Below are 25,598 nucleotides of genomic sequence, written 5' to 3'. Positions count from 1 at the left end.
AAAAAGAGGGGAAGAAGAAGATGAGGAGATGATGGAGTAGAAAGGAAGGAAGGGAGGAGGAAGAAGAGGAAGAGACCGTTCTTGAGCTGTGAGTGGACAAGACTCTGACTGACTGTAAATTATAATCTCTAAGACCCAGACATCTGCAAATTACGCTAGCTAGGGCTGTTTGACTCCTTGAAGGCTGACAAGTAGCAGGAAGGCAGGCAGCCTGGGTCGACTGTTAGTGACAAAGCAGAGTGGGGACGCACTCGCACTCTCCGTTGTCTTCATCCCTTCTCAACGCCAGGCCCTTTGTCCATCACAGTGGGAGACCTGCTGAGCACAGGTGATCCTGGTTGGCACTGTGCTAGCAGAGGTGGCTGTCCTTAAAGAGGTGTGGCTTAGGCACCTTGTCCTTCCCATGTCATTGTCTGCTCTTCCGTGTGCATGGCTACCTAAGACGAAGCAATCCCTGAATGTCTGGCTTATGACTAAATGAATTTATTTTTTGTAATGCAGGCATAGTTTTCTGATGGGAAAATATGGAAGATACCACCATCATCTAATCCTCTTACATGTGTGGCTGGGAGACAAAACGGATCTGGAAGAAAAATTCTGAATCATTCACGGGGCTTGGTCATGCACAGGAGATAAAGAAATGAATATTTAAAGATATTAGTAAGCAGGACTTCGCCTTCTGAAGAACACAGAATCAGAGCTCACCCTCCTCTCTCTTCCTCTTTCTGCTTCCCTCCTCCTTCCTCTCTTCCTGTCCCTGTTCCACCGACCGCCCTCTACTAGTTTTGTAAATTCTCTGTGAATTGATCTCAAGTCTTTTCTGTGAAGGAAATATTTTTTTTATTTTTGCATTTAATTAGTGGAACTGAAAATTAGTTTGGAAGTATAAAGATGAATGGATAGATCCCACAAATACTGTCTGCTTTTTGTCAGTAAGGCCTCTGAGAGGGAGCCCCAGAGGGGGCCTTTCTTTCCTTGGGTCAGCTGGGTGGCAATAATGCTTAGAAATCATGGTATACTGTACTTGGGGTTCACTTTATCACGGTGCTGATCTTATTGACGATGAGAAAGTTCTGCTTGATAGCAGCTAGCAAGCCTGCTTTTTTGTTTGTTTGTCTGTTGTTTTGGAAGGGTTTGGAGGCATGTGTATTTAGGAACGAGTAACCTGGAGCACGTCAGGGGTGACATAAGCCACTTGTGTTAATTTCTTTAGTGTTGCTGGCACAACATGCTCGACAGAAGCTCATCAGTGCAAGGAAGGGTTTGTTTTGGTTTGCTGATGTTTCAAATGGTCTCTGCATCAAGGTAAAGAAGGTGCTGAGTAGACATTTGTGGCGGTGGCTCCCCTTACACACACACCAGTTTGTGAAGGCTGTAACTGGAATTGGAAGCCTACATGGAGTGACCTACTTTGCCATCAAAATAGCATCATAAGCTGGGCCCTGAGCTCTCAAAACGCTCATGCCAGTAGAGGACATTACCGAATGACCTGTGACAATGGCACAATTCCCATTTGGTTCTTGTGCATTTCTGAAGGAGAATTTAAGGACATAAAGTCTTCCAGTACCAAGAGGGAAGACTGCCATGGTCAAATACGCCCTGGGATGGATGCTGCCTCTGTGGATGAGTCGTGAGTTTGTATGAACTTGGAGAATGGGAAGGCACCGTCTGATGAAACGCTGAATCAAATGTTACCACACTTGGCATTTCCCCATCTCCCATCACCTTGGCTCTTCACTAGCGGTGAGTGACTTGTAGCTCAAAGCAGTCAACACAGGAGTATCTTCTCCTCCAGAACACAGAGTAACTGTCGGTCATGGGCCTTGAACTATGTAGGCACTCGGGCCATAAACTAGTAAGAGGCTGACACTCTTCAGAGCATCCAAGCACACATTGCCAACACTGCTGAGGCTCTGAGCCGTGGCTCACTGCGGAGCAAGCCAGACCCTCAGAATCCATCAAACGGCCCTGTGCTCAAAAGACCACTACTGGTTCACATTTCTGATAAAGGAAGTTTATAGAAATGAGAATGTGACAGCTAATTTTAATTAGAAAACTCACAGAACTGTGTAGTCATGGAAGTCTAAAAATCTGAGCTACATGTGATGTCCCAAACTAAAGATTATAAAAGTGCATTGTAATAATATAAATTCATTTTTAAAACTCCGCATTGGTAACAGTCGTACTTTATGAAATCCTGCAAACGTATTAAAGTTTTACTGTATTGGCATTATATATACATTACACATCTAGGTTTTATATATATATATTCTCATTGTACAGTGGACTTGATATTAGTGGCTGCATTAATGACTATGACGCACACAGCAGATGCAACTGGGGCTATCCACTTATAGCAGCCATCACTGAAGCCTCATTATAGTGTCTGGGTTCCCTGGGACACAGCACATGGAACCCGAAGCCCTTTCTATACCAGCCTGTGATCCCACACTTGCCATTCAGCCTTGGGGATCTTCCATCCCTGAAAAGCACCTCAAGGGTCTTTCACTCCCGGGCGAACCCTCTTTCTATGGCGTGGAATCTGCAGGAATCCTGCAGGCAGGAGAGCACAGCAATTGCGGCCACCGCAGCCCTCTGTGTGGCAGAAGACAGCCATTGCATTGACATGCAGGCTTTCCTTGTGCCCTGTACCTACGTTCTCCTCAGCTCTCCTGCCTATGCCTGGTTCTAACCTTGTTGGTTACACTCCTTGGAGTATCTTCTCGCTTGTTAAGATGCCTTTGAAACTGCAGATAGCGCAAAACTCTCCTTAAATTTAACATGTGCCCAAATGACTTTCAAGTCTCCTCAACACCATCCCAAAACCTGGCCATCCCAAAACCAGGCTACTCCACTTCCTCCATGGGCCCCTGGTGTTGATGGATGCTCCCAGATGGAAGAAATTCATGACACGTGCACAATGAGCATTGCTGTACAATGTTCAAGCCCAAGGCTACTGAACTGTGATGTGCATAGCCTAATGTGTTCTGTAGGTTGGATTCGCAAGGATGCATGCCATAAGCCCAGACTACACACGCTCTCGATTCATCTCTCAGGTTCAGCATTTCCTCCAGCTGTTAACGCAGGCAACGAACCATAGTGGTGCCAGTAGAGTCTCCAAAGATAATATCCATATAAATCAGGTCCTTTAATGTCACAGCATTGCTGCTGCAGATATTCCAAAGCGTCTTTTACGTCCGTACTTTACGACCATCCCCAAGACCCATTTAGTGTCTCAGTAATGCCATAGACGACAATTTGAGATACATAACTCTGATACCATTAACTATTATTTTGTAATCTCATCTATCTTATTTTAATATTTCACATGTTACATTGGAGGGGGAGTCTCCAGTCCTTCCCAAAGTGCTAAAGATTTGAGTCCTGTTCTTTGTTACCTAGCATGCTCCACTGTGTGTGTGGCTCATCCTGTGATAGCTTCTTTTGTGCTGTGTGTTTCATATGCAGACAAATTGCTGTGCTTCGTGGTGGCTGACAAAGCTAAGCAAGCGATGGCAGTTCTAGGCCAACCTCAAAGACCAGGAGGCAGCATCTCACAAAGAATGTTAAAAACGGGCTTTCAGTTTGGGCAGGTGAGAGGGTTCAGCAGTTGAGAGCACTGACTGCTCTTGCAAAGGACCTGGGGTTCAGTTTCTAGCACCCACATGGTTTTAATTCCAGTCCTAGGGAATCTAATGCCCTCTTCTGGCCTCCATGGGCACTACATGCAAGTGGTGTACATACGTATAGGCAGGCAAACACCAAGATGCATAAGTAAAAAGAAATGAACCTTAAAAAAATAAGCTTTTTAAAAAGGTGTTTGCAATGGTGGCAGCTGAGGTCACTAAGAAGGGTGCAGTGGAGGAAACATGGAGCGTGGACCAGCAGGCAGGTCTCTCCTATCAACAGCACTGGAGAGAGCAGGCCCATATTATATGAGAGTGGATGCAAACCACTGTTGGCCAGTTATATCATAGACACAGGGGATGCAAAGGGGAGCTAAGTATGGTGAGCCATGGACACCCCTGGGACCTTCCAAAAAGACCTAGGCCAGTGCTCATACTCCTGAGAACTGCTCCTCATCTCATGTTGGCTTATCTGAGAGATCCACACACTAACCGTGAAGGCCGGATCCCAGGGTACCCAGGAGGAAGATGCTGCCTCCTGTTCACCAGTGGCAACGAGAGTCCTGAGAACAGAGCTCACCATCACAGGCTGCATTTCCCAGGGTGGCCTCGATACAGCATGGGGCAGCAGGCAGAACAGACATTTCCACTTTAGTAAGCTGGGAAATAAATGTCAGAGAAGTTGCTCCAATGGGTCAAAGTCACATGACACCGTGTATATACAACAAAGGATCGCACACCCAGATGTCCTCACGATGGTTTGGTTACTAGATTTAGAAAAGAGCCAAATTACCTCCCCGTTGAGATGGGGAGGTAATCGCAACAATACAAACAGGGGTTCAGATGTCCAGATGCCAGGAGGCAACTTCACATCTCTGAGTACTTAATTTTCTTCATCATCAAAATATGGGTGGAGGAGGGGAATGATACATCTGTAATTCCAGATGCTGAGACAAGGGGATGGAGAACTGAAGCCCAGCTTGGGCTGTGTGGTGAGACTCTTGTCTCAAAAATCAAAACCACCACAACGAAGTCAGGTGGTTGGGATGGCTCCATATCAGGCTGAGATAAGGTGGAGTGAAAACCCTTCCCTTCCAAAACCCAGGATCGACTCCCTGAGGCACCAAAAGGAGTCTTCTCAGGGCACCGATGTTTATCACAGAGAAGTCTACTTTGGTTTCTAGAGAGAAACCTCATGGCACTTGCTGTAGGAGAGCCGTGAGCACCACTGAACTGTTTAGGAACATCAGCTGCAGGAACGCTCACAGACTGCAGGCTTCGCTGGCCCCGGTTTCTCCTTGCCCTTCCTTCACACAGGGTATCTATCCCTCCCAACCCATTCAAAACAGGAAGATTCCGGGGTTGTGCTCAAAGACAACCCACGAGGCCCCCATCCTCCGCATCACCCTGCAGCACCCGCGGCTTCATCCCGTCATCGGCAACATGTGAATGAACCAAATTATCTCCAGGGCTCAGGGCGTGGGCCACATAGCCAGGCTCCACCGTCAAAGGAGCCAGCGTCATGTTCTCCACCCCCTTATGTGAAGGCTGGTGCTGCCGTAGGGTGCTGAGGGAGGCAGCCAGCCTGGAAGTGCCATGTAGGGAAGAAACGGTTCCGTTTTGGTGTTCGGCTTCTAAAATAACTGCTAATAAAAAGCCTTCGTACTGTGGCACTTCAATACAGACACCCACAAGGATACCTTGACAAGCTGTTTCTCTCTTCACAAGCCTTTTCTTGCTTGCGCAAGGCCCCACCAGTCACCCACACAGACACAACCCTGCAGAGACAGAGGCGGCCAGCAGGGGTCTGCCTAGACCGCTGGGCAGGGAGCTCAGGCCCTGTTGCTTTGGCTCCTTCTTGCAGAAGCATCTGCATCCTTCTCAACCTGCAGTTTACAGCACGCGTCACTACACTCAGGATGTCTAGGACAAAACCTGCCCGGAGAATGAGCCAGGCTCACCTTCCAGACGAGGGGTGGGGGGTGGGGGATCCTCGAATCGTATCCATTCACAGGCTAGTCACAAATAGATTTGGGGCTCACCAGGAAACAGCACGGTTCAAAGAACCTGGGCTCTGTCGATAGAGAGAGGAACTGGTTGACGGATGGGCGGTGACTAAAATCCAAGGATCTTGCTCACTGGAAGTTCTAACGCCACATTTTGACTCTGATACCACCACCATCAGGGAAATAAAAGATCACATTTGAGAGATTTTTTAACGGATGGGGCCGTTATGGTACTAGTGACCGAGTCTGCGCCTTTGTGCGCGCTAGGCTACTACTCCACGAAGATAAAGCCCTGGTGATTTTTAACATTTTTTATTTTGAGGCAGGCTCTCTTTAAGTTGAGCAGTTGGGTTTGGACTCTCCTGTAGCTTGGGCCGGCCTTGGGCTTTCAGGGCTTCCTTTTTGATCTTCTCAGCAGCTGGGATGGCAAGTCTTTTTCACAGAGCGAACCTGGGTTCCATAGCCAGTTTCCGGAGCTTGCCAATTAAGAGAGGCCACACTGTTACAGTTTAAATTAAAGCATGGGTGTCTGGAAAGGAGCTTTCAAAATGAGCACACGAACTCCCAGGTGGTTCACACACATGTGGTCAAGTCTGGAGGTTCGTTGGTGGTAAAGAGCAGGTAAGGCCATACATTTGAAAGAGAGATTCTTCTCATGAGAGCTCAGAAGGGCTCTTGATTGATAATTCTTTAACTTCTCCCCTTTGTGTGTGTGTGTGTGTGTATGTACGTGTGTGTGTGTGTGTGTGTGTGTGTGAGTGCCTGTCTGTGCTCATCCAAGTGGAGGCCAGAGGACAATTTTGGGGTCATACCTCAAGTACAGCATGCTTTTTATTGCTGCTGTTGTTTGAATCAAGGTCTCTCTGGCCTGGGCCTCACTGATTGGCTGAGCTGGCTGGCCTGGGTCTCACTGAATGACTGGTCAGGGAGGTCAGCTTCCAGTTGTGAGATTATCAAAGTGTGTTAGCATACAGAATCAGAGGATCCGATTCCTCCTCATGCCTACCTGGCAAGCACTTCACTGACTGCTCTGCCCCCTCAGCCACTGACAAACACTTTACTGGAGCCCACAGTGCGCATCACTTTGTCTGGAAAGTGAAGTTCCTTACTCTACATAAGCCTCTCCTAAGCCCTGGCCACCAGAGGATCACCAGCTTCTGAGCAACTGACCTGTGGCGGGGGGTGAGGTCTGGTGTTTTAATGTCATCGTCTGCATCCAGGGTTGGAATGGCTGCTGTGATAATCTCTGGCGATCTCACAGTCAGGGGGGCCGACAGGACAAGCGCAGCTCTGAAAAGAAGGCTCGAAGACAGAAGTTCGCAGGAACTATGAGAACCCAGGGATCAACTCAGAGTGGTGGAACGCCACAGCTTCTAGCCCGCACAAACAGTGCAGGGGACAGCACCCTTGCTTTGAAAGAAGAATACTGAACATTCTTTTCTAAAAGCTTTTAGTGTGATCAGCAAGAACCCGGTACGGGCCCAGCACTGTGCAAGGACCTTGGAGTTTAACATCAGAATGTGTGCTGCACACAAACAGCCTTTGTAATTAGGTCTGGACCATAGTGCCAGTCACAGGAAATAGTTTTAAGGTTACTAACACCCTACCTGATACTTTTCTCCCTTTACAACTTAGGCCAAATCCAATTTATTTCCCCATAGAATTTTATAGATCTCCTCCATCACCTCTCCCGAATTCAATTTGCTCTCTGCAGCGTGGGTCTCACTGCTTAGCATCAGGCCGAATCATTCGCGCATCTTCTCCCGAGAAGTGTTTCTTTAGGGAACAGAACATGTCTGTACGAAACACTATCTCAAGTTAATCCAGCCATTCATCTGCCCAGTTTCCCAGGACCGAGCGCAGAGCCAAAACTGGGAGACTATGAGAAGCAGGGGAGTCTATGGCCATTTTCTGCCCACACGGTTTCCCAATGCCTTCTTGACCCAGTTTACATTGGAATCTGAGAAATATCTCAGAGTAACAAAGATGAGATAATCCCCCCGTGCTCACTACTCACTGGAGATGGAGAAAAATCTCTTTTACTTAAGTAATAATCTTGTGTAGGTAGAAAAACTTTAATTGTAGAAGTATTATGTAAATGGAAGTTATTTAATTAGAAAGGAGAGGGGAAAGCCTTCACAGGAAGTAGCTGTTTAAAAAAAAAAAGATGAGGGAGCAGGTTTCTCTTTCCTGTGGATCGTAAGTGGCTCACTGACGGGCTTGAGGTGACACATCCATCACAGAGTGATGGCACCCACCTTCTGTTTCGAGGAAAGATGAAGAGATGAAGTAATAATGATGAACCTTTCTCAGCCAACCTAAATATAAACCGTTTCCACGCTACTCGATAAATAGGATGGCGGCCAGTGCTCCTTGAGAGATAAGCGGACCTGAGGAGTCAAGTGATTGCTCAAGTCCAGCTCGTTGAAAGTTCCACACGATGGTTAATCTTGACTGTCAACTTGACGGAACTGAGGGCTGCCAGGGAGATTGGTAAAGCAGGACTCTGGGTGTGTCTAGGAGGGTTTCCCTGGGAGATTAGCTAAGGCCAGACTGGCTCTAACTGTAGACAGTACCTTTCTGCAGGCTGGAGTCCTGGATGAAATAAAACAGTGAACAGAGGCCAGCTTACAGCTCTCTCTCCCCTTCCTGCATGTGTGTGTGTGTGTGTGTGTGTGTGTGTGTGTGTGTGTGTGTGTGTGTTTCTTTATCCTCCATTCCCCCAGAGCCTTTCCTCTCCATTTTTTCCATCCTGGTGTGAGCTACTATGGCATGCCCTGCCCACTGAGATGGACTAGACCCTCTGGAGCTGCATGTGAGGATGCATAGCTGGGGGAAGAATCACAAGACTGGAGGACACAGCACTAGATGTACATACAGGGCAAGGAGAAGTGCTGGCTCCCATGGAGCCGAATGGAGACTTCATACTTTCCAGAATCTGGGGTAGACCCTAAAGTTGCCAAAGCTCTTGTCTTGCCCAGGAAATTTAAAAAAAAAAATCAATACACAAAATATAAAATTAGCCCTGTAAAAATGTAGTTGCATTCCTAAACAAAGGTCAGAAACATTTATAGGAACACAGACCACTGAGCATTCGATAAGGACGAGTCATGATGTCTGACTTCCCAGCTAAATGGCCAACCATCCTAGGAAGGCTCACACCATGATGAAGAGAAAATGGAATCAACTGAGATGTATGTGGAAAGGATGCAGAATTTCAGGAAAACGCCTACCTACCCACTGACTCTGTTTTGTGTCTTAAAATGCCAGAGACATGGGTGAGATGAGAAAAGATTCCTGCTGAGCTTTCAGAAATGAGCGACAGGAAGGATGGAGGGGTGGATGGCAACAAAGGGAAGCCAGACACCGCAGGACACTTTGCTGAAACGGAAGACGTAGCAGTAGAAACCATCCAAAATGGTATGATCAGGGAACACATAACCTGGGGTGCTCAATGAGCTGTGTGATGGGGAGGAGCAGGGGAAAAGTCTGAGTAAAGATCTAAAAGCGGTGACAATCGCAAGTCCAAGGAATCGGAGCAGAAGGAACCAGGAGGCAAATCATTGCCACGCCGCCTGGGACCAGGACGATCTTAGACTGCAGAGGAAGCCCAAGAAGGAAAGAACCAAAGACTTCCAGGACTCCTGTCTTAACCCATGGCTGCACACCAGCTGGATGTACTGCTCTCCAGAACATTTCCAAGGCAAGAGTTCCTGGCAAGGAAGGAAACGGGCTATCTCACAACATAAGGTCAGTATGGCTGATAGTTTTCTTAGACTAAAGTCATTCATTTTTGCCCCCTCCCCCATTTCATATCCCAATTATTTTCTAGGAATTTTTTTTTTTTTTTTGCAAGAGAGCTCAGCCCTTCATTTTAACCTAACTTTGGCCAACAGGGTGTAAAATAACAGATTAAAGTGGGGTGTTTGAAGAAAGATTATTTCTGGGAGTCACAAGGTTTATGCTTCTTACAAGGCCTCCTCCTTTCCCTCTGACCTCACCTTTGATATCTTCAGCCACAGCAGCCAACTCGAGGCAGGAAGGCAGAGCTAAGGAACTCAGGGCCAGTGCGTAGCTCTGAGATTAGAAGGCCTCCAAGCCAATCGGAGCTGCCCACCTGTTAGCTCCTGTTTCATGAGCAAAGCAACCCCTACCTGCTTAGCCACCATTCAGAACAGTAATGCCTTTGGTCCGATGAATCAGTAGCCAGTATGTTCACAGGATTAGAAACAACCAGAGATGTGAACCTTTGTCCAAAGGCTGCCACACTGCTGCTCCTCCTTCACAACCTTGACAGCTCCAGTGATGTCACGTAGATTGCGAGAGAGAGAGAGAGAGAGAGAGAGAGAGAGAGAGAGAGAGAGAGAGAGAGAGAGAGAGAGAGCGCTGCGGCCTGATTGCTTGGAAGATGGAGTGCAGGGATGGAAAGCACCTGGTGAGGTGACCTCCCAGGACTCTCAGAGTCCTCTGACCTGTCAGTCCAAGCTCCTGGGAGAAGCCTGCTATACCTACATCTCTCCTACACCAAGGCAAATGCTTACTATTTAAATGCAGTATGTCTGTGTGTAAAATGGATAGGCTAATGGCTACAAATGAAAGCCCAGAAGACAAATAACAGACTGTTACTCTACCCCTGCTAACTCTCTTCACAGGCTCCAGTGTGGGTGGGACAGAGGGCCAAGACAGTGCCTCTCCAGGCCTGATCTTCTCTTGTCTTCTGAAACTTTCTATGGTTAAGTTATATCCCGTTAAAGGTCACAAGACACAATAAGACATAAAAGGCTGTGAGGCACTCTTGCTTAAGGACAATGACCTGTGATTTGGGTCTCTCCCACTGAAGTCACACTGTCAGCTCAGAGATGGAGTTTAAGAGTTGTTTTATGTCAGGCAGAACAAGGAGCTAAAGAGGTAGGGAGGCTGGCCTTTGCTGGGAGACTGTTTTCCTAGCTCCAAGGACTTATCAGACTACATATTCTGGTGGAAAAACTCTCTTGGTCTTTTCCAGTTCAAAAGATGAGGATAAAGACATAGGTATGACCACCTGGCTCTTATTGAATTTGGTAACAGCCCGAATACCACTGGATGTGTGGCAAAGGAGTCTCTGTTCTCTGGCCACACCCACAACGTCTACTTTGCCAACTCTCTTTGTACCTATTATATGTCTCCCCCATCTTTTTCCTGCTTGGGGCCTACTAGACAATAGAACAATTTGGGATTGACAACTTAAGTCCCAGGTTGAAGGCTTTTCTGTGAATTCCACTCTGATTTTCCAAGCTAAGCTTCTACCCTGGGGTCCCCAGGGTGCATCTCCTTTGCAGAAGTTGTCTCAGTAGATTGGAATGTTCAAGTAGCGCCCAGGAGCCTTTCACCTAGGCTCCTTTTGTATCCAGAATACTGTATGAGATTTGTTTCTTAAATATGTGTTGAATAAATGATTGCTGAAAAAAACAAATGAATGGATGAATGAGTGAGAGAACTCTTGCCTTTACCCTACTAAAACTCGAAAGTAGAAGTAAAAAGTTCTTAGGAAAGCTTGGATGCAAACTAAACCAACTTAGAAACTTGAAATAATTTATGCAAATCTCTCTTAATACAGAATTAGCCTGAACTCAGTGTTCTGATTTCTCTCTGGCAGACGGGTTCCTCTGAACTATGCTCTAAGTGTTGAGAAGAACTGAGAGAAGATGGTTTCAAAGAACAGACAATATCTCATTTTTCTGAAGCCACTTTAAGCAAAAGAGCCCAACTAGAAAGATCTATAATTGTTCATGTGACAGTCAAGAGTCATTGTGCACGCATTTTAGATGACAAAGAAAATAAGGAAATGACACATACAAATGGGAGCTGATGGCACAGAGGACATCGCGTTTTCAGGAAGAGATTGAGTTTTCCCTTGAAATGAACATTGGGTTCATTTTCAAGTGTTCTAGACATACATCGACAGAGGAAGCCAGCCTATGAGAGCACTCACGTTCTCACTGCCAAGAAGTCACCTGAGGTAGGACATCACCCCAGTTTCAGCCTCTAATGGCGGCAGTCCTGGCATCTAAGCCACCCGAATCTGAGCCAGCCAAATGTCAATCTGGGTGTCTTCCTAACTCACTGCGGGAGCTAAAGTGACACACCCTCCTAAGGGTTGGCTTCATCAACAATCACCAACCACTTCGTTGATGCATCACGTATGGAGCCAGTCTGTGCAAACACTCAGAGGCAGGGGGCTTGCTATCTGCCCCCTCACATTAGAGGAGGGAAACTGATGGGAACTCATTTTATGGTGTCAGAAGGTCTGAGCTGTAGTTCATATTTGTATGAACCTGTGAGGGATCACAGATCTGTGAGCAACCGCCCTGTCTGAGGAAAGCAAGACGGGAAGAGAGGTGGGAATTATCTCATGCTGCCTCTCAGAGAGGAATGGTGCTGGTACGCCACATAATAAGAAACTAGAAACATTGTTAGAATGAGTTTATCTTCCTACCTTTCTATCTAGAAATGTTTGTACTAGGCAAAAATATCCTTTAAAAGTAAACACAATCATTTTGAAGACCAACGTAAGACAGTTAAATTTTTGTTGAAAATTAAAAAAAAAAAACATTTAAAGGTTTTCAATTATTTTCATTTGATGTGTTTGAGTATTCTTTTTCCTGCACTTAGGTGTTTGCACTGCATGCATGCCTCATGACCACAGAGGCCTAAAGAAGGCAGCAAGTCTTCTGAAACTGGAGTTAGGACTGAGAGTTCTCCTGTGGGTGCTGGGAAGCACCCCAGGGTCCCCAGCAAGAACAGCAACTGCTCATAACCTTAGGAACCGGGCCATCTCTCCAGCTGTTCTCCATTAGGTTTCTTTATCTGCTTATCCAGGCTCGTCCTCCATGCTATGTCGGGTCTAGGTCATCAGCCTTCTCACCCCACTGTGTGCAGTAAGGGAGGTGGGCGCCAAGCTATAATCTGGTTCTCTGGCTGGCTATAAGTTGTTTGGCTACTCGTTATATCAGCAAGAATGTTTTAGCACAGCACATTTTCTTTCTATTAGGTAAGAATCTGGCTTTGGGCATTCAGCGGTGATTTCTGGGTTCACTGTTGATAGCATTTTGACATTTTAGATTTTGAAAATGGCCTTTCTTAGATAACATGAATCATTTACCTCCTTATGCCTACCACAAATCGTCTTATCCATTCTTCTCTTTTCTCTTCACTCTTAAGTAAAAGATGAATTAAAGGATGGAATTTCTTATCACTTCTAAATAAAGTTAAAGCCCAAGGATTTAAAAAGCTGAAATATCAGCTGTTTGGGTCTCTCTAGTCACCAACAGATTACGTTAATTTTAAACTCAAATTAGACCCAAACATAGAAAACTACCAAAGTGCAAATTAAAAAAAGAAAGAAAGAAAAGAGAATTCAATGGGTCCACAGTGGCAGAGTAATGATCAAGTAGAGAGATGTCCTAGCCCAGGATGACACAAATCTGCTTCTGATCATCCAAATGAAATAGAGGGCTGGTGCAGAGAGCTGCTAATTAGAACAATCTAGAAAACAAAAATGCTGGAGTAGTTTGGGCCCACCATGCTGGGCTGGTTTCCATGCAAACTCTTGTGTCATGATTTCTCTCTTCACTGGGAGGGTGTAATTAACTCAGCTGCAACGGGCTTGAGGCTCAGGCTTCCTGGTGCTGCCAGCTCCCTCGTGACCAGGAGCAGCTGCCACCAGCTATTACTAAGAGCCTGGAGCTGAGACCACCCCCCCAAGTCTGTGCACTCCCACCCCCAAGGTTGTGCACTGGCTACCCCACACAAGGCTGTGCACAAGTCACCATGAGCAGAAGGCTCAGGCACCTAGTAGGGTTAGATCATTCTTAAAGATTAGGGATCTGTTACTTCCCAAACCAGTCAGTCCATTTCTACTGTCATCTTTCTATGTAAGATAAGCCAGGTGTGGTAGTTTAAATGAGAGCGGTAGTTTAAATAAGTTCATGCATTTGAACAGTGGCAGTTGGTGGCACTGTTTGGGGAGACGATGGGACTTTTAGAATAGGGAGTATTGATGGAAGAAATATATCACTGGGGGCAGGCTGTGAGATTTTAGTCAGCTCACTTCCAGCTTACTCTCAGGGCCTCCTGTGTGTGCAGCTGAGATAAGATCTTTTGGCTTTCAGCTCCAGCTACCACACCTGCTCCTTGCTACTGCGCCTTCCCTGCCATTATGGATATCTAGTTCTCTGGAGTCTTAAGACAAAATAAACTTTTCCTTTTTTATCAGCTGTTTGAACCCGTGGGTCATGATTCCTTTGGGGGGTTAAAAGACCCTTTCACAGGGATTGCCTAAGACCTTCAGAAACACAGATATTTACATTATGATTCAAAACAGTAGCAGCATTACAGTTATAAAGTAGATATGAAAATAAATTTATGGTTGGGGTCACCACAGCATGAGGATCTGTATTAAAGGGCCACAGTGTTTGGGAGGTTGAGGCTCACTGTTCTGTGAGCTGATTTTGTCATTGAATTGTATCACAGCAGCAGAAAAGGAACTAAGTAACTAGGCTAGCCCAATCTCTCCTTGGTTACTGTGGGTTTCTGACATCAAACGTCATCTACACCAGCTTCTCACTTTAGAATGTGGTGTGGGCTGTTGTTGAAGCAGCTAGGAAGAAAAAAGTGAGAAAGCGCTTGAGGAAGGTGCTGGAGAAGCATCCTCCAGAAAAGCTCATGATCGTGGTGGCAGGGTGATGGTGGGACGATTAGGATTAATCTCACAAATGTGGAGACAAGGGTGTGCAGGGTCTCCCTCAATGGGTTCTCTGGAGTTCTCCTGAAAAACCAAGCAGCAATCCCTGCTTCCCCATTTGATGGACTTGATGGTGGGTTGCATGCCTCACTATTTCAATAAACAAAAGTATTCCCCAAGCCAATTCTTTGATGATGCTTCCATGAAGCCAAAAGGTGAGCCACCATTTTGAAATTTTAGAAAAGGCTTTAAAAAATACCTAACTCACCTCCCAAGGCTCTTACCCACCACCCTGTCTTCCTTTGTTATTGACCTCTTTCCCCTGGCCTGTTTCTTTCCACCTACAACAGTGGAAAGCTGTGCCCAGTGGAAAGCTGGTACCTTTTCTTCATTTTGAGTAAGCAAAACAAAAAGCCCTAAAAAAAGTACAGACTTTGCAAGTATAATTGAGTAATGGCCACAAGTGAGAGGGATGAAATTAATGAATTTTTATAGATTTATTATTATTTTTAATATATATGTCTGTGTGTGTGCCTGTGTGAGTTCATATATACCACATGCTTGTAGGTGCCCAGGAAAGCAAAAGGCTTGGATCCCAGGCATTGGGTCTTATTAAGCCATAAGCAAAGGGTTTGCCTAACAAGTGACAATCAGGGATGGCAGACCACAAATGCCACTGTTTAAATAATTCACAGATGTTCAAGATATATATATATATATATATATATATATATATATATATATATACACACACACATAATGGCAGCTACTATTTCAGTGTTTTCTTTTTCAAGATTTCTTAAAAGTTCACAAGGCTGATGGATTTTTAAGTCTACTTATAATGAACCTTAAACCACTATATAATTCTAAAATCACAGGCCCAAAATCTAAACTGTGTACCCAACAGAGGTCACTCTTTGATGTTCCTTTCCCTCAACCAAAGACCAACCAATTTCCTGTCTCCTTAGATTTTCTCTTTCTAGACACTTCCTGTAAATGTAGTCACACGACACTGGCCTTTTGTGCCTAGCTTCCTTCTCTTTGTATCCTTTTTTTTTTTGTAATTTTTTTAGATTTATTTAATTTGGTATGTGTGTGAAGGCTTTGCCTGCATCTATGTGTGTGCACCATGTGTGTGCCTGGTGCCTGCAGAAGTCAGAAATCAGATCCCCTGGAACTGGAGTTAGAGTTGGTTGTGCAACACTAGGTCGGTGCTGGGAACAAAACCCAGGTCCTCAGCAAGAGCAGCGAGTGCTCTTAATCACTGGGCATCTCTCCAGCTCCTTGATAGGATGGTTTACGTTTTATCTATGTTGGGCCATGGGTCAGATGCCATTCCTTTGTATCGCAGAATAACAGCCTATCGATTTACCATGTCATGTTTATCCATTCGAAAGTTAATCAATACTTAAGTTTTCTGAACCCTTTAGACATCATAAGTAACTTTCCTACCCGCTTTTATGTAAACAGAACTTTTATTCCTTTGAGCATATTCATAGGAATAGGATTGGTAGGTTACATTGTGGCTTTATGTTGAAAAATCTAAGCAATTGCTAAGCTGTATTTCCAAGCCCTGCATAGTTCTGCCTTCACACCAGCAATAGACGAGAATTTTAATTTCCCCACCCCCTCGTCAGTACATATTACTGTCTGTTCGTCTTTATTACAGCACTGGTGATATGAAGTGACATCTAACTGTCATTGTCCTTTAGCCCACTAATGACTGGGGTGCTCAGCATCTCTCTGTGTGCTTCTTGGTCCTTCCATACCATTTTTAGAACAATATTTGTTCAAATATTTTGCTTAGTTTTGAGTCAAGTGGCTGATCTTTTTATTATCGAGATTTTCATTACTTGTTCTCCAAATTATTTTTCAGAGATGCTCTGACAATATTGGGCTTCACTTACTTTGGTCCTAGCCTTAGGATGAAATATGCCCTTATTGATTTGCATAAAACTTAAATCACAACATTTATTGAGTTCTTTCTTTGTTCCAAGTCCTTTACAACATTTATTTTTTAAAAAAAATGCTGCTACTTGGATTGTGTATTTCTTCTTTTCATACTCATGAAGATCAGCAAAACTTTTCCTCAAAGAAGTATCCCCTTGTTTCTCTGAAACTGGAAGAAACTTATCCCCACCTCACACCAAGAAAAACAAATTTAATAAAACAGATATGCCTATAAAATACCATCTGACTTTAGACGCCTGGGAAAAGCCAACCACTTACAGGCTTAGGGCAGGTGCTGCTTCCAAGTTCTGTTTCGGACCCTTAAGACTAAGGCTGCTCACATCTTCTGCAAACACTAAGGGAGTCCCCCAACTTGACTTCTGTTTACCCGCCACACACCAGATACCAGCTTATCAAAGGAAAAACCATCACAGTACAGTCTGCTGAAGAGCATGGAGCAAGGTCTGGATTCATTTTCTTAAACCAAGTGTAGCAAAGCTGGCAGCGGGAAAGGATATAGGATATAAGCTGAGAGGACTCATCGTCAAGGTAAACAACCACGAGCTGTGCCAAAGCCAAGAGTGGCATTGCCTCCACCAGCCCCACCCTGTTCTGGGAGGGGGAAAGTGACACAAACAATAATCAGAAGATTTCAAGCCCATGCTAAACCTTCCCTCTGCCATGATCGCTGAGTTTCCAGAAACGTCCCCATTCTTCACATCCAAGTTCTAAGACCTCTGTTTACTCAGAGTGTGCCAACCCCAAGTTGCCAATGGACTGACTGGAAGCACTGTCTGTAAGTCTACCCGCTTGTGAGGGGACTCTTGCAGAGCAGACTGGCAGATCCTTTCCCACAGTACCATTGTGTGAAAGCTCCACCACTTTCACCCACGGTGGCTCTGTGAGGGAGCCGCCAAGGTCTCCTGGATACCGTTTATAGAAACAAATCCATACATGTTCAACCTTTAAGGTGTCTAGCTATCATTTCCCAGCATCAAACGGAAGTTCTTAGTTAATCCTTGATCCTTGTGTCCTCAGCCAACACCCTGGAAATGCTGATGCCTTTTTGTCCTGGCGATGAGACGCAATAGTTCACCCTAACACTTATATGTTGGACATAGACATGACCGAGAGCATGACCATGTTTCAAGTAGCATTTTAAAGAGGTGGCTTGGGGAAAATGGGACCAAGAGTGTGTAGACTTTAGTCCAGTCTTGCTGGTATCCAAATTGGAAGAGGATATTTAGAAGTGTGTTGTCCCATTAAAGCCCATGCATGTAAACATAAAGAAAAATAAAGATGACGGGGAACATGGAAAGATGACAGCTACCTGCATTCTGATGAGAGAGCCCCGGGAGAAAGTCACCCCCACTGCCACCGTGGTCTTGGAGGTCTCAAGTATTGTGAGGGTCAACTTCTATTGACCAGCGATATTTTCTTATGCCAGCCCAACCAACCTTATGAATACATGGCCCTTCCACCCGGAAATGGTAACTCACCCTATAGTAGTCGGTGCTGTACACGTCCCGGGACATGCCGAAGTCCCCAATTTTCACCAGCAGGTTCTCCCCCACCAGGCAGTTCCGAGTGGCCAGGTCACGATGGACAAAGTGTTGGGACGCCAGGTAGACCATGCCGGCTGCAATTTGCTGAGCGATGTGAAGCATCTGAGACTGCGTCAGCTCAGTGGGCGGATTGCCCTCCGCCATCAGCACCGCGTCCGGCCCGTGTGCCCTGTGGGAGAATACAAGAGGCTAGAGCCTCCGCTGGAAGACTAGAGGGACTCAGTTTCCAGTTAGCGGCTGGAGCTGGAGGACACTGCCTGGCTTAGGAGAAGAAGAGGCCAGAATGCTCCATTTCACCCACAGTTTTATCTCCACAGCTGAGAAAGTGCCCCGCTGCCTCATTTCTCCTGAGTGGAATTACCGGGGGCTGTGTGGACTAGAATAGTGAGCTCTCTCATGCCAACCCATCAACAGACTCATGTTTCGGTGAATTGAGAACTCTGCTGCCATCAGACATTGGCCACGGACTCACAGAGTGTAACCTGGCTGAGATGGAGTTAAAGCGGAAGCAGAGAGAAGCTGGCTTTCCTGGAGCCCGGTCCTAGCAGCAGAGGGTCCCTAGGCCTCCCCCAAGCCGTGCCGCAGCTGGCCTCCCTGCCGGAACGCTGACCACTCCAGATGTCCCTGTCAAAGATGGGTAGCTCACGGTCCCCTTCAGCCCACCTGATGTGTGACAAAGTGTGGCTTTCAAGTAGCCCTTGACTCTTTCAAGGCTAGAGTCCTAGCCAGCAAGGTCTCTACAAGCCTACCACACAGAAATCAGTTCCCCTTGTGTCCTGAGAGGGCGCTGCAGGGAGTTAAGAAAGATGCTGCCCACTCTGCTCTGCATGATTTGGGCAAAGCTTCCCTCCACTCCATGGGAGACTACAAAGGGAGGGGGTCTCCATCGAGAAAGTGGGTGATTCTATCTTTGGGTCCCAGAACAACTTGGGTGTTTGAAAACAAAAGGGCAAGAATTAGCCAACATTTTTAGCATGGATTCCGCCTTCCCCGAACTATTCCAGCCCAGACACAGCCCTTTCTCCCTCAAGGCTGCAGCCTGAGAGGACTTTCTTTGCATTTCTAAGACATGCTGTCACCAGGCCTTTCACCCTACTTTCTCTAGGAACAAGCTCTGGCAGAGGCGTGGGGTGTGTTCCAGTCCACTACTATCTAACAGCCTCATCTGGGGAAGTCTTTGAACTTCACTAATATGCAGTTTCCTCATGGGGATATTATGTGTGCGGTGAGGGGATGCAGTGTGTGTGTGTGTGGGGGGATTCTTCATCTCCCCCTCTTTCTCTGAATATCTAGATTTAACCATTCTCTTAGGAGGAGTTTCCTGGTTTCCTACCAGGCAAGTCTTAACAGATTTCATCTCTCCTTGAACCCCAGCCCCCAGCTGCCTTTTGTGGCACCCAGGAAGGGCCCTGAGAAAGTGTCCATGGAGGTTATAAAACAGCACAGCACGGCACAGAAGCCAAAGCTTGGGCTGTCAGAATTGAATTTGAGCCCAGTCCCAACACAAGAGAGTTCTGTAACTTATTGGGCCTGTCTCTTCATTCTATAACCTAGATCCTTTAAGCAGCCTCCTAGAGCGTTGGCATGAGGAAGAATTAATACCGTGTCTGAAGGGGTCCTTTTTATAGAGCTGGGGGGGGGGCTTTTTATAAAGTGGGGGAGATTAAAAAAAGAAACAAACAAACAAACAAACAAAAAGCTGGGTCTGTAATGGAGCTACAGAGCCCTGAGGAACATGGGAGCTTTGCTTTTCTTGAGAATGCCAAAGTCCTTCCCACCTCAGAAGATGACTCACTTCAACCTCAAGCTCAGGTAAAGAACTGAGGTACATATAAACTAATAGGGGATCCAAAAAACTAAGAAATGTCAGGCATGCAAGGAATGAACAAAGTCAATGTCAGTCATTGTTCCAGCTATGGAAAGCTGAACATCTGAGTCTGCAGGAGGTCTCCATTCCAGGGGAAGGAAGTGTCCAAACCCCTCCTCTGAAACACATCTCTGCGAAACACATTTCTGCAAACCTCTTGCAGCAGCCTTGAGCCAGCAAAGGTGCATAGCTCTGTGCATGGGGGAGTCCCTCACACCCTTGAATGGCCCTTCCCTGCTTGCTTCTGAGAACAAAATGAGGATTTTCCCTGGCAGTAGCCTCAGTACCCCTTTAGAGCAGATGAGCAGATGTCCCTCCACAAGGGACAGGGGAGTGTCCTGGGCGAGTTCTTAAGAGAATCGCAGAGCCCAGGTCCCCCCATATTACTCAAAAAATAAAAAAGCGTGCTGTTCTTCCAAGAGAATCTCCTTAAAGAGAGGTGATGGAAATGCTTCTCCAGTGCTCTGGCTCGGGGAGCCAGCGGCAGGCTAGGGGACCTACAGGAAGCTGCTCAGCCTTCCTGGTCTGGTTGTCTGCACTGAATGGGCTCTGTAATTGACACCTCTTCCCTTACCACCTGTTTGGATGTGCAGTGCTAGGGACTGATCTCAGGGCTTGTGCAGATGAGGCAGATGTGCCTTACCATTGAGCTGTATCCCAGCCTCCTTCAGATTTGTTAAAAGTGGGTTTATCTGCTAAATTTACTATGAAGTTGATTGGCACATAATAGTCGTTCATGTTTATGGAATAGAGTGTGGTATTTTAATGCAACTGCGTAATGTATAAGGTATGTTAGACCAAAATAACTGACATACACACCATCTTAGAAATTTACCCTCCCCTTGTATTAATAACATTATCTCTAGAGCTATTTTAAAATATACAATTAGTTGTTGCCAGGTATTGTTACCCAACTCCGGTCACTAAGACTTATCCATCTCATACAGTGGCTCCCTATACATCCTTGTAACAGGCACTTCTCAGGAACGAGGAAGCCGGTCCAGAGGCCATGGCTGGAGTCTCAGTTCTATCCCCTGCTTCATGAGCTGGCTTCTTTAACTCTGCCACAAAACTATGCATAAAATAGGGCACTTATTTATCTTTAAAATTTTGAAATATTATTTGGTTTTCATAAATTAACACATCTAATATACATAGAAATTCTGAATAAATATTATTTGTTATTGCTTGAAAATTACTCATCTATCTTTCTCCATAATAAGAGGGAACTTGAGAGAGATTGTGAAGGGAAAAACCGTGAAACTCTTAAAATGCAATTGTCCTTCCATCCTCTGCCTCATGCAGGCCTGGCTGCATTGCGCTCGGTATATGGTTTTACATGAAGAGAAAGGTTTGAGACATAAGACATCTGGCTTTATCAAGCACTGCCAAGATGCTTGGGGATCTGTCATGGCAGTTGTGTGCCAGGTCTCCTCCCAGGAAGAGGACAGCCCGTCCTTGCCATGCATCGCTGCACCTGAGTCTGCTCCTTGGCAGCCACACCGATCCAGAGTGTAGCAGATTCTGGAATCAAGCTAACTGAGTTTCCAAGTTCTCCACGCCCTGCATAGGATGCCAAGGGAGGGCCTCAGAAGGCAGAGGGGAAGCTTGGGTGTGGCTGACAGAAAGCCAAAAGATGAGTGGTAACAGACACACTCACATGCACATACACATAACGCACATATACACATGCATACACACATGTACACATACATGCACCTATGCACATAGTGCTCATATGCACATATACACATGCACATACATTCATACCCATATACATTCATACCTACCTACACTTGAATACATACACTTATGCAAAACACACACATACACACATTTGCATATACACTCATATCCACACAGTTACACCTATACATACTCACACTTATGGACACACACTCATTCATACATTCACGCATATATACACATACTCATACATACACACAGACACACATATGCTTCCCCCATCACATTGACACACAGAGCACACATTCACTAATACACACTCACACATATGAACTTAAACTCACATAATCATACATACACTCACACCCATAATAAACACACACACACATTCACTCACTCACAGAGAACACTCATATACAAACCCCTAGTCACACCGTTTAACATACACACACACACACACAGATGTCTGAACATGCAGATGCATGAAACTGCATCCAGACAACTGCATGTGGGTTTAGTTTGTTATAGTATTTAAGAAAAAAAATGTTTTTTTCAGGGAGGAGCCTGAGGAATGATGAAAATATCTCTCACAGGAACAACTAGTCCTCAACCAAAGTTAATATTTTCCTTCTTCTTACATTGGCTCCGACAAAGTCCAGAATCTGCCACTGCACCCTGACTTTCACCCACAATGAACACTTTGATAACACAGGAAGGCAGGTTAGGGTTGCCTCTCAATGCCTTGACTGCCCCACGCACTCCTGATCTCACCTGGCATCTGCGCATACACACACAACTACAGGGAAAGCAGAGATCCAGCCCTGGCCAGAACTGAGCCATATGTATAAAAAGACAGACCATAAAAATGGTCCAGACGTCAGGGCCCCATAGAGCCAGTTCTAAGACCAGCGGAGCTTTGTCCCTTTCGGGCATCCCTACTAAGACTGCAGGGTGAATCTTCCATAAATGGGAAGCTCTCCTTCCTTCTTTGGGCAGCAGCTGGGGGCGCAAGAGGAGGATGGGGAGGACTATGTGTGACCATTACACAAAAGATGCACTCACTGGGCTTTTGAATCTCTGAACAGAGGAAAACAAGGCAGAAACAGGGGACCATGGGACCAAAAGTTATTGATAACTCCCCTCCAAGCTTGTTCTTGGGGTGCCTTATCAGGAAAAACAAGGCCAGGAAGGGGAGGTGACATCATCTGTTTCTCCCAAGTTATAATTCTCCACCAAACTACATGAAATATGCAGGCTAATATGTTGAGATGCTAGCTGATGTTTAAGGAAAAGAACACATAGAGAGGACTGTAAGGGACTTAGGGCAAAGGTGCCTGGGCCAGGGCTGAGGCCCCATATAGGAGGAGAACCTCTGTTACCCGGCCATGCTGGAATGTGGTGCCTCACCCTGATATGACCTTACATGTAAGATCCATCTCTATTTCTGTCTCTGCCCGATGAGAATGAAGACATTATTTCCTTTCTTCCTTGTCATGTGTTGTGTATCTGACTAACTGTACGCTTCTCCCTAGACAGTCACAGGATGGGGACATTCACCAGGGGACCCTACCAGGGTGACAGGCAGCCCACAGTCATGACCTGAGCTGGTCACCAGGAGAATTCTTCTCCAGACTTTGCCTACTGTAACTGCCATGCTTGAGCTCAGTACACACCACCACTGAGAAGACTGGGTTCGTACAAGCCACAGCTAGGTACTGGCTTCATGTCTGCTTGGGGGGTGGCAACTCTGCTGTTGTACCCTAGCATCGCCTCAAAAGCCACTCTTAACTGTGACTTAGCCTCACACTCCAGAACAAATGACTTCCTCACGGCTCATGGCCACTCTAAAGTCCCTCTTACTCCCTCCTGTGTCTCCTCCTCCCCATGTCTGAGGGACTGGACTTCTTGAGAAGCCATTGCTGAACTGAGACTTAATGAGGTCTGTGCTAGAAATCCAAATGGTGCTAGCACCCTGTTTCTCTTTTAGGGACCCTGCTTACATACACATTGTTCAAGGGGACCTTGTTAGCAACAGCTGCATTTGCAAGACTTCAATGGCTCTGTCAAATGTTGCTCCATCCTTTTTCTTTGAAATCTCTGGTTTTTGGGCTCTGTCTGGTCCATTGTAGATCCAGGAGCTCCTGAGGGCAGATCAGCTCCACACAATAGCTCCCCAGCTTCCGTGCTGGGAGCTGTTTCCTACTTCTCCTCCTCCACCCTGTTCCTGCCATACCGGGCATCCCAGATGCTTCACCCTGACCCCACTACAACATCTACAGTGCTGCATTGGTACCTTCACTTTCTCTGTTTCTGTAGCCTTGGGTAATGCACTTGGCACACTCTTCCAGACACATAGCATCATTAAATGTAACGAATGCTCAATGAATGCAGAAGGACTAATTAGCTACACTTCGGGAGGGGGGATGACCAGGCAAGAAAAAGAAATGTGTTCTCCCTTTCCCTCCATTCCTTTGTCCATTGTGTGCGGTGCTTGGGTTTCCCTTTCCCCTTCCCAGGGGCTTCCCATCCTTGCTCCTGGTTATCTGAGCAGTGACATTCTGCCCCCTTCTCGAGTCCCTTCTCACTGTACCTAAGGAACTTGTTGAGGTCTCCGTGTTTCATGTACTCAAAGACCATGATGAGTGGGTCGCCCTCCACGCAGACGCCGTAGAACTTGACAATGTGCTCATGCTGGAGGTTGGTCAGCAGCTCAGCTTCACGGTGAAAGTCCTTGCGGGCGTTGTCGCTGGCGTCCTTCAGCGTCTGTTAAAAAGGGGACACCAAAGAGAAGGGTGGTTCAGTAAAGAATGCCATCAGTGACTCCTAAGAGCTCTACAAGGGATGACCACATATCTCATTAATTACCCAGAATGTCAGGAAGCCCCCTGATTCCTAAGGAAGTGACGTTTGTGCTTGCGAGGCCTCACCCTCGTGGGCGCACACAGGTTTGTAGCTTATGGAGCAGTCTCCTAGACACATTCTCATTGAGTTCCCAGGGGAGCTTATCTTACAGGCTCTGTGCTGCTTACCTATGGGCTGGACCAATGGTCACCAGGGTTTTCTGACACTTCAGGGTGCCTATTGAGATTTCTATGATACTATGTATACCTCACCTCTGCTCATGGAACCCTTGAAAAAGGTTTTTTTAAAGTTTCATCTATGTGGATGTATGTATATGGAGCCATAAAGTACGTGTGTGTGTGTGTGTGTGTGTGTGTGTGTGTGTGTTGGGGACCACAGAGACTAGAGGCACTGAATTCCCTGGAGCTGGAGTTACAGATAGATAGTTGTTAGGCATGCAGGCCCTCTACAAGGGCTTTATGTAGTCCTAACCACTGCGCCATCCCTGTAGCTCCTTCCAGCCCCTGATCATATGACCATTTAAAGACTAAATTCTGAAGAGACCTCAGAAAGAAAAGCACAGTGAGGCTTGGTGGACCAGGCCTCCAAGCTGCAATCAGGACTGTGTTCAACCTTTATGTGACATCCTTTCAAAGCTTTCTCTAGCCCCGTCCCCACACACTGAGAAATGTCCTGTCCCCTCAGCTACAGGATGGTAACGCTGAGATGCAGGTGATCCAAAAAAACAGCAGCAGGGCTTGCGTGAGTAAAGGATGCAATGTACAGAGCCTCATAGCATGCACAGCAGCATGAAGAGGTGGCAGAATCCCTGATAGTCCCGTGGCGGGATCCAGACCTGGGGTAGGAAGCACAAAGTATGTACGTTCCATGGTGTCCTAGACACGCTGCTTTTAGTCAACATCGTGTGTGCATACGCTGTGTTGACACATATTGTCATTTGGCCAGGATAGTGGTAGCACCAAGCACATACTGAGCTGGCCTTGGTGGTACATACATTTAGGCAAGTACTGTAGAGAACAAGTAGGGAGAATTGCAAGCTCGAGGTTAATGTGCCTAGCGCATAGCAAACCCTCGACTGAATCCCATGACCACAAGAGAAAGTAGACATTGACCCCAATCTTGACCCAGGTGGTCAAGATTGTGAACAAACAGAGAGAAAAGACATCTATATGGTTAACTATGAATCTAGCGCCCCAAGGGAACCAGCTTCCCTATGTCTCTCTTTGACCTGTCCCTTGGCTTGGCTCTCCTGTATTAGCACTGGTCTTCTGCCTCCACCCTGGTCCCCTGAGACCCTCCAGTTCCGCTCCATCA

At 46.2% G+C, this 25,598-nt stretch overlaps 1 protein-coding gene across 3 annotated transcripts in view; it reads right to left on the bottom strand.

Moving 5' to 3' along the window:
- Ntrk2 (neurotrophic receptor tyrosine kinase 2) overlaps positions 1-25,598 on the bottom strand; it is a 322,706-nt gene that overhangs the window by 37,564 nt on the left and 259,544 nt on the right. For all 3 annotated transcript variants that reach the window (XM_038333524.1, XM_038333525.1, XM_038333526.1), the window contains 2 exons: positions 24,013-24,185; positions 17,804-18,038 (listed from right to left, as the gene is read on the bottom strand). In XM_038333524.1, the coding sequence (XP_038189452.1) occupies positions 17,804-18,038; positions 24,013-24,185 (408 nt within the window). The remainder of the gene's footprint in view (positions 1-17,803; positions 18,039-24,012; positions 24,186-25,598) is intronic.

Source organism: Arvicola amphibius, chromosome 6 (assembly GCF_903992535.2).
Source record: "Arvicola amphibius chromosome 6, mArvAmp1.2, whole genome shotgun sequence".
NCBI lineage: Eukaryota > Metazoa > Chordata > Mammalia > Rodentia > Cricetidae > Arvicola > Arvicola amphibius.
Note: the sequence above shows the minus strand (reverse complement) of the source record. Positions and strands in the feature narration are given on the sequence as shown.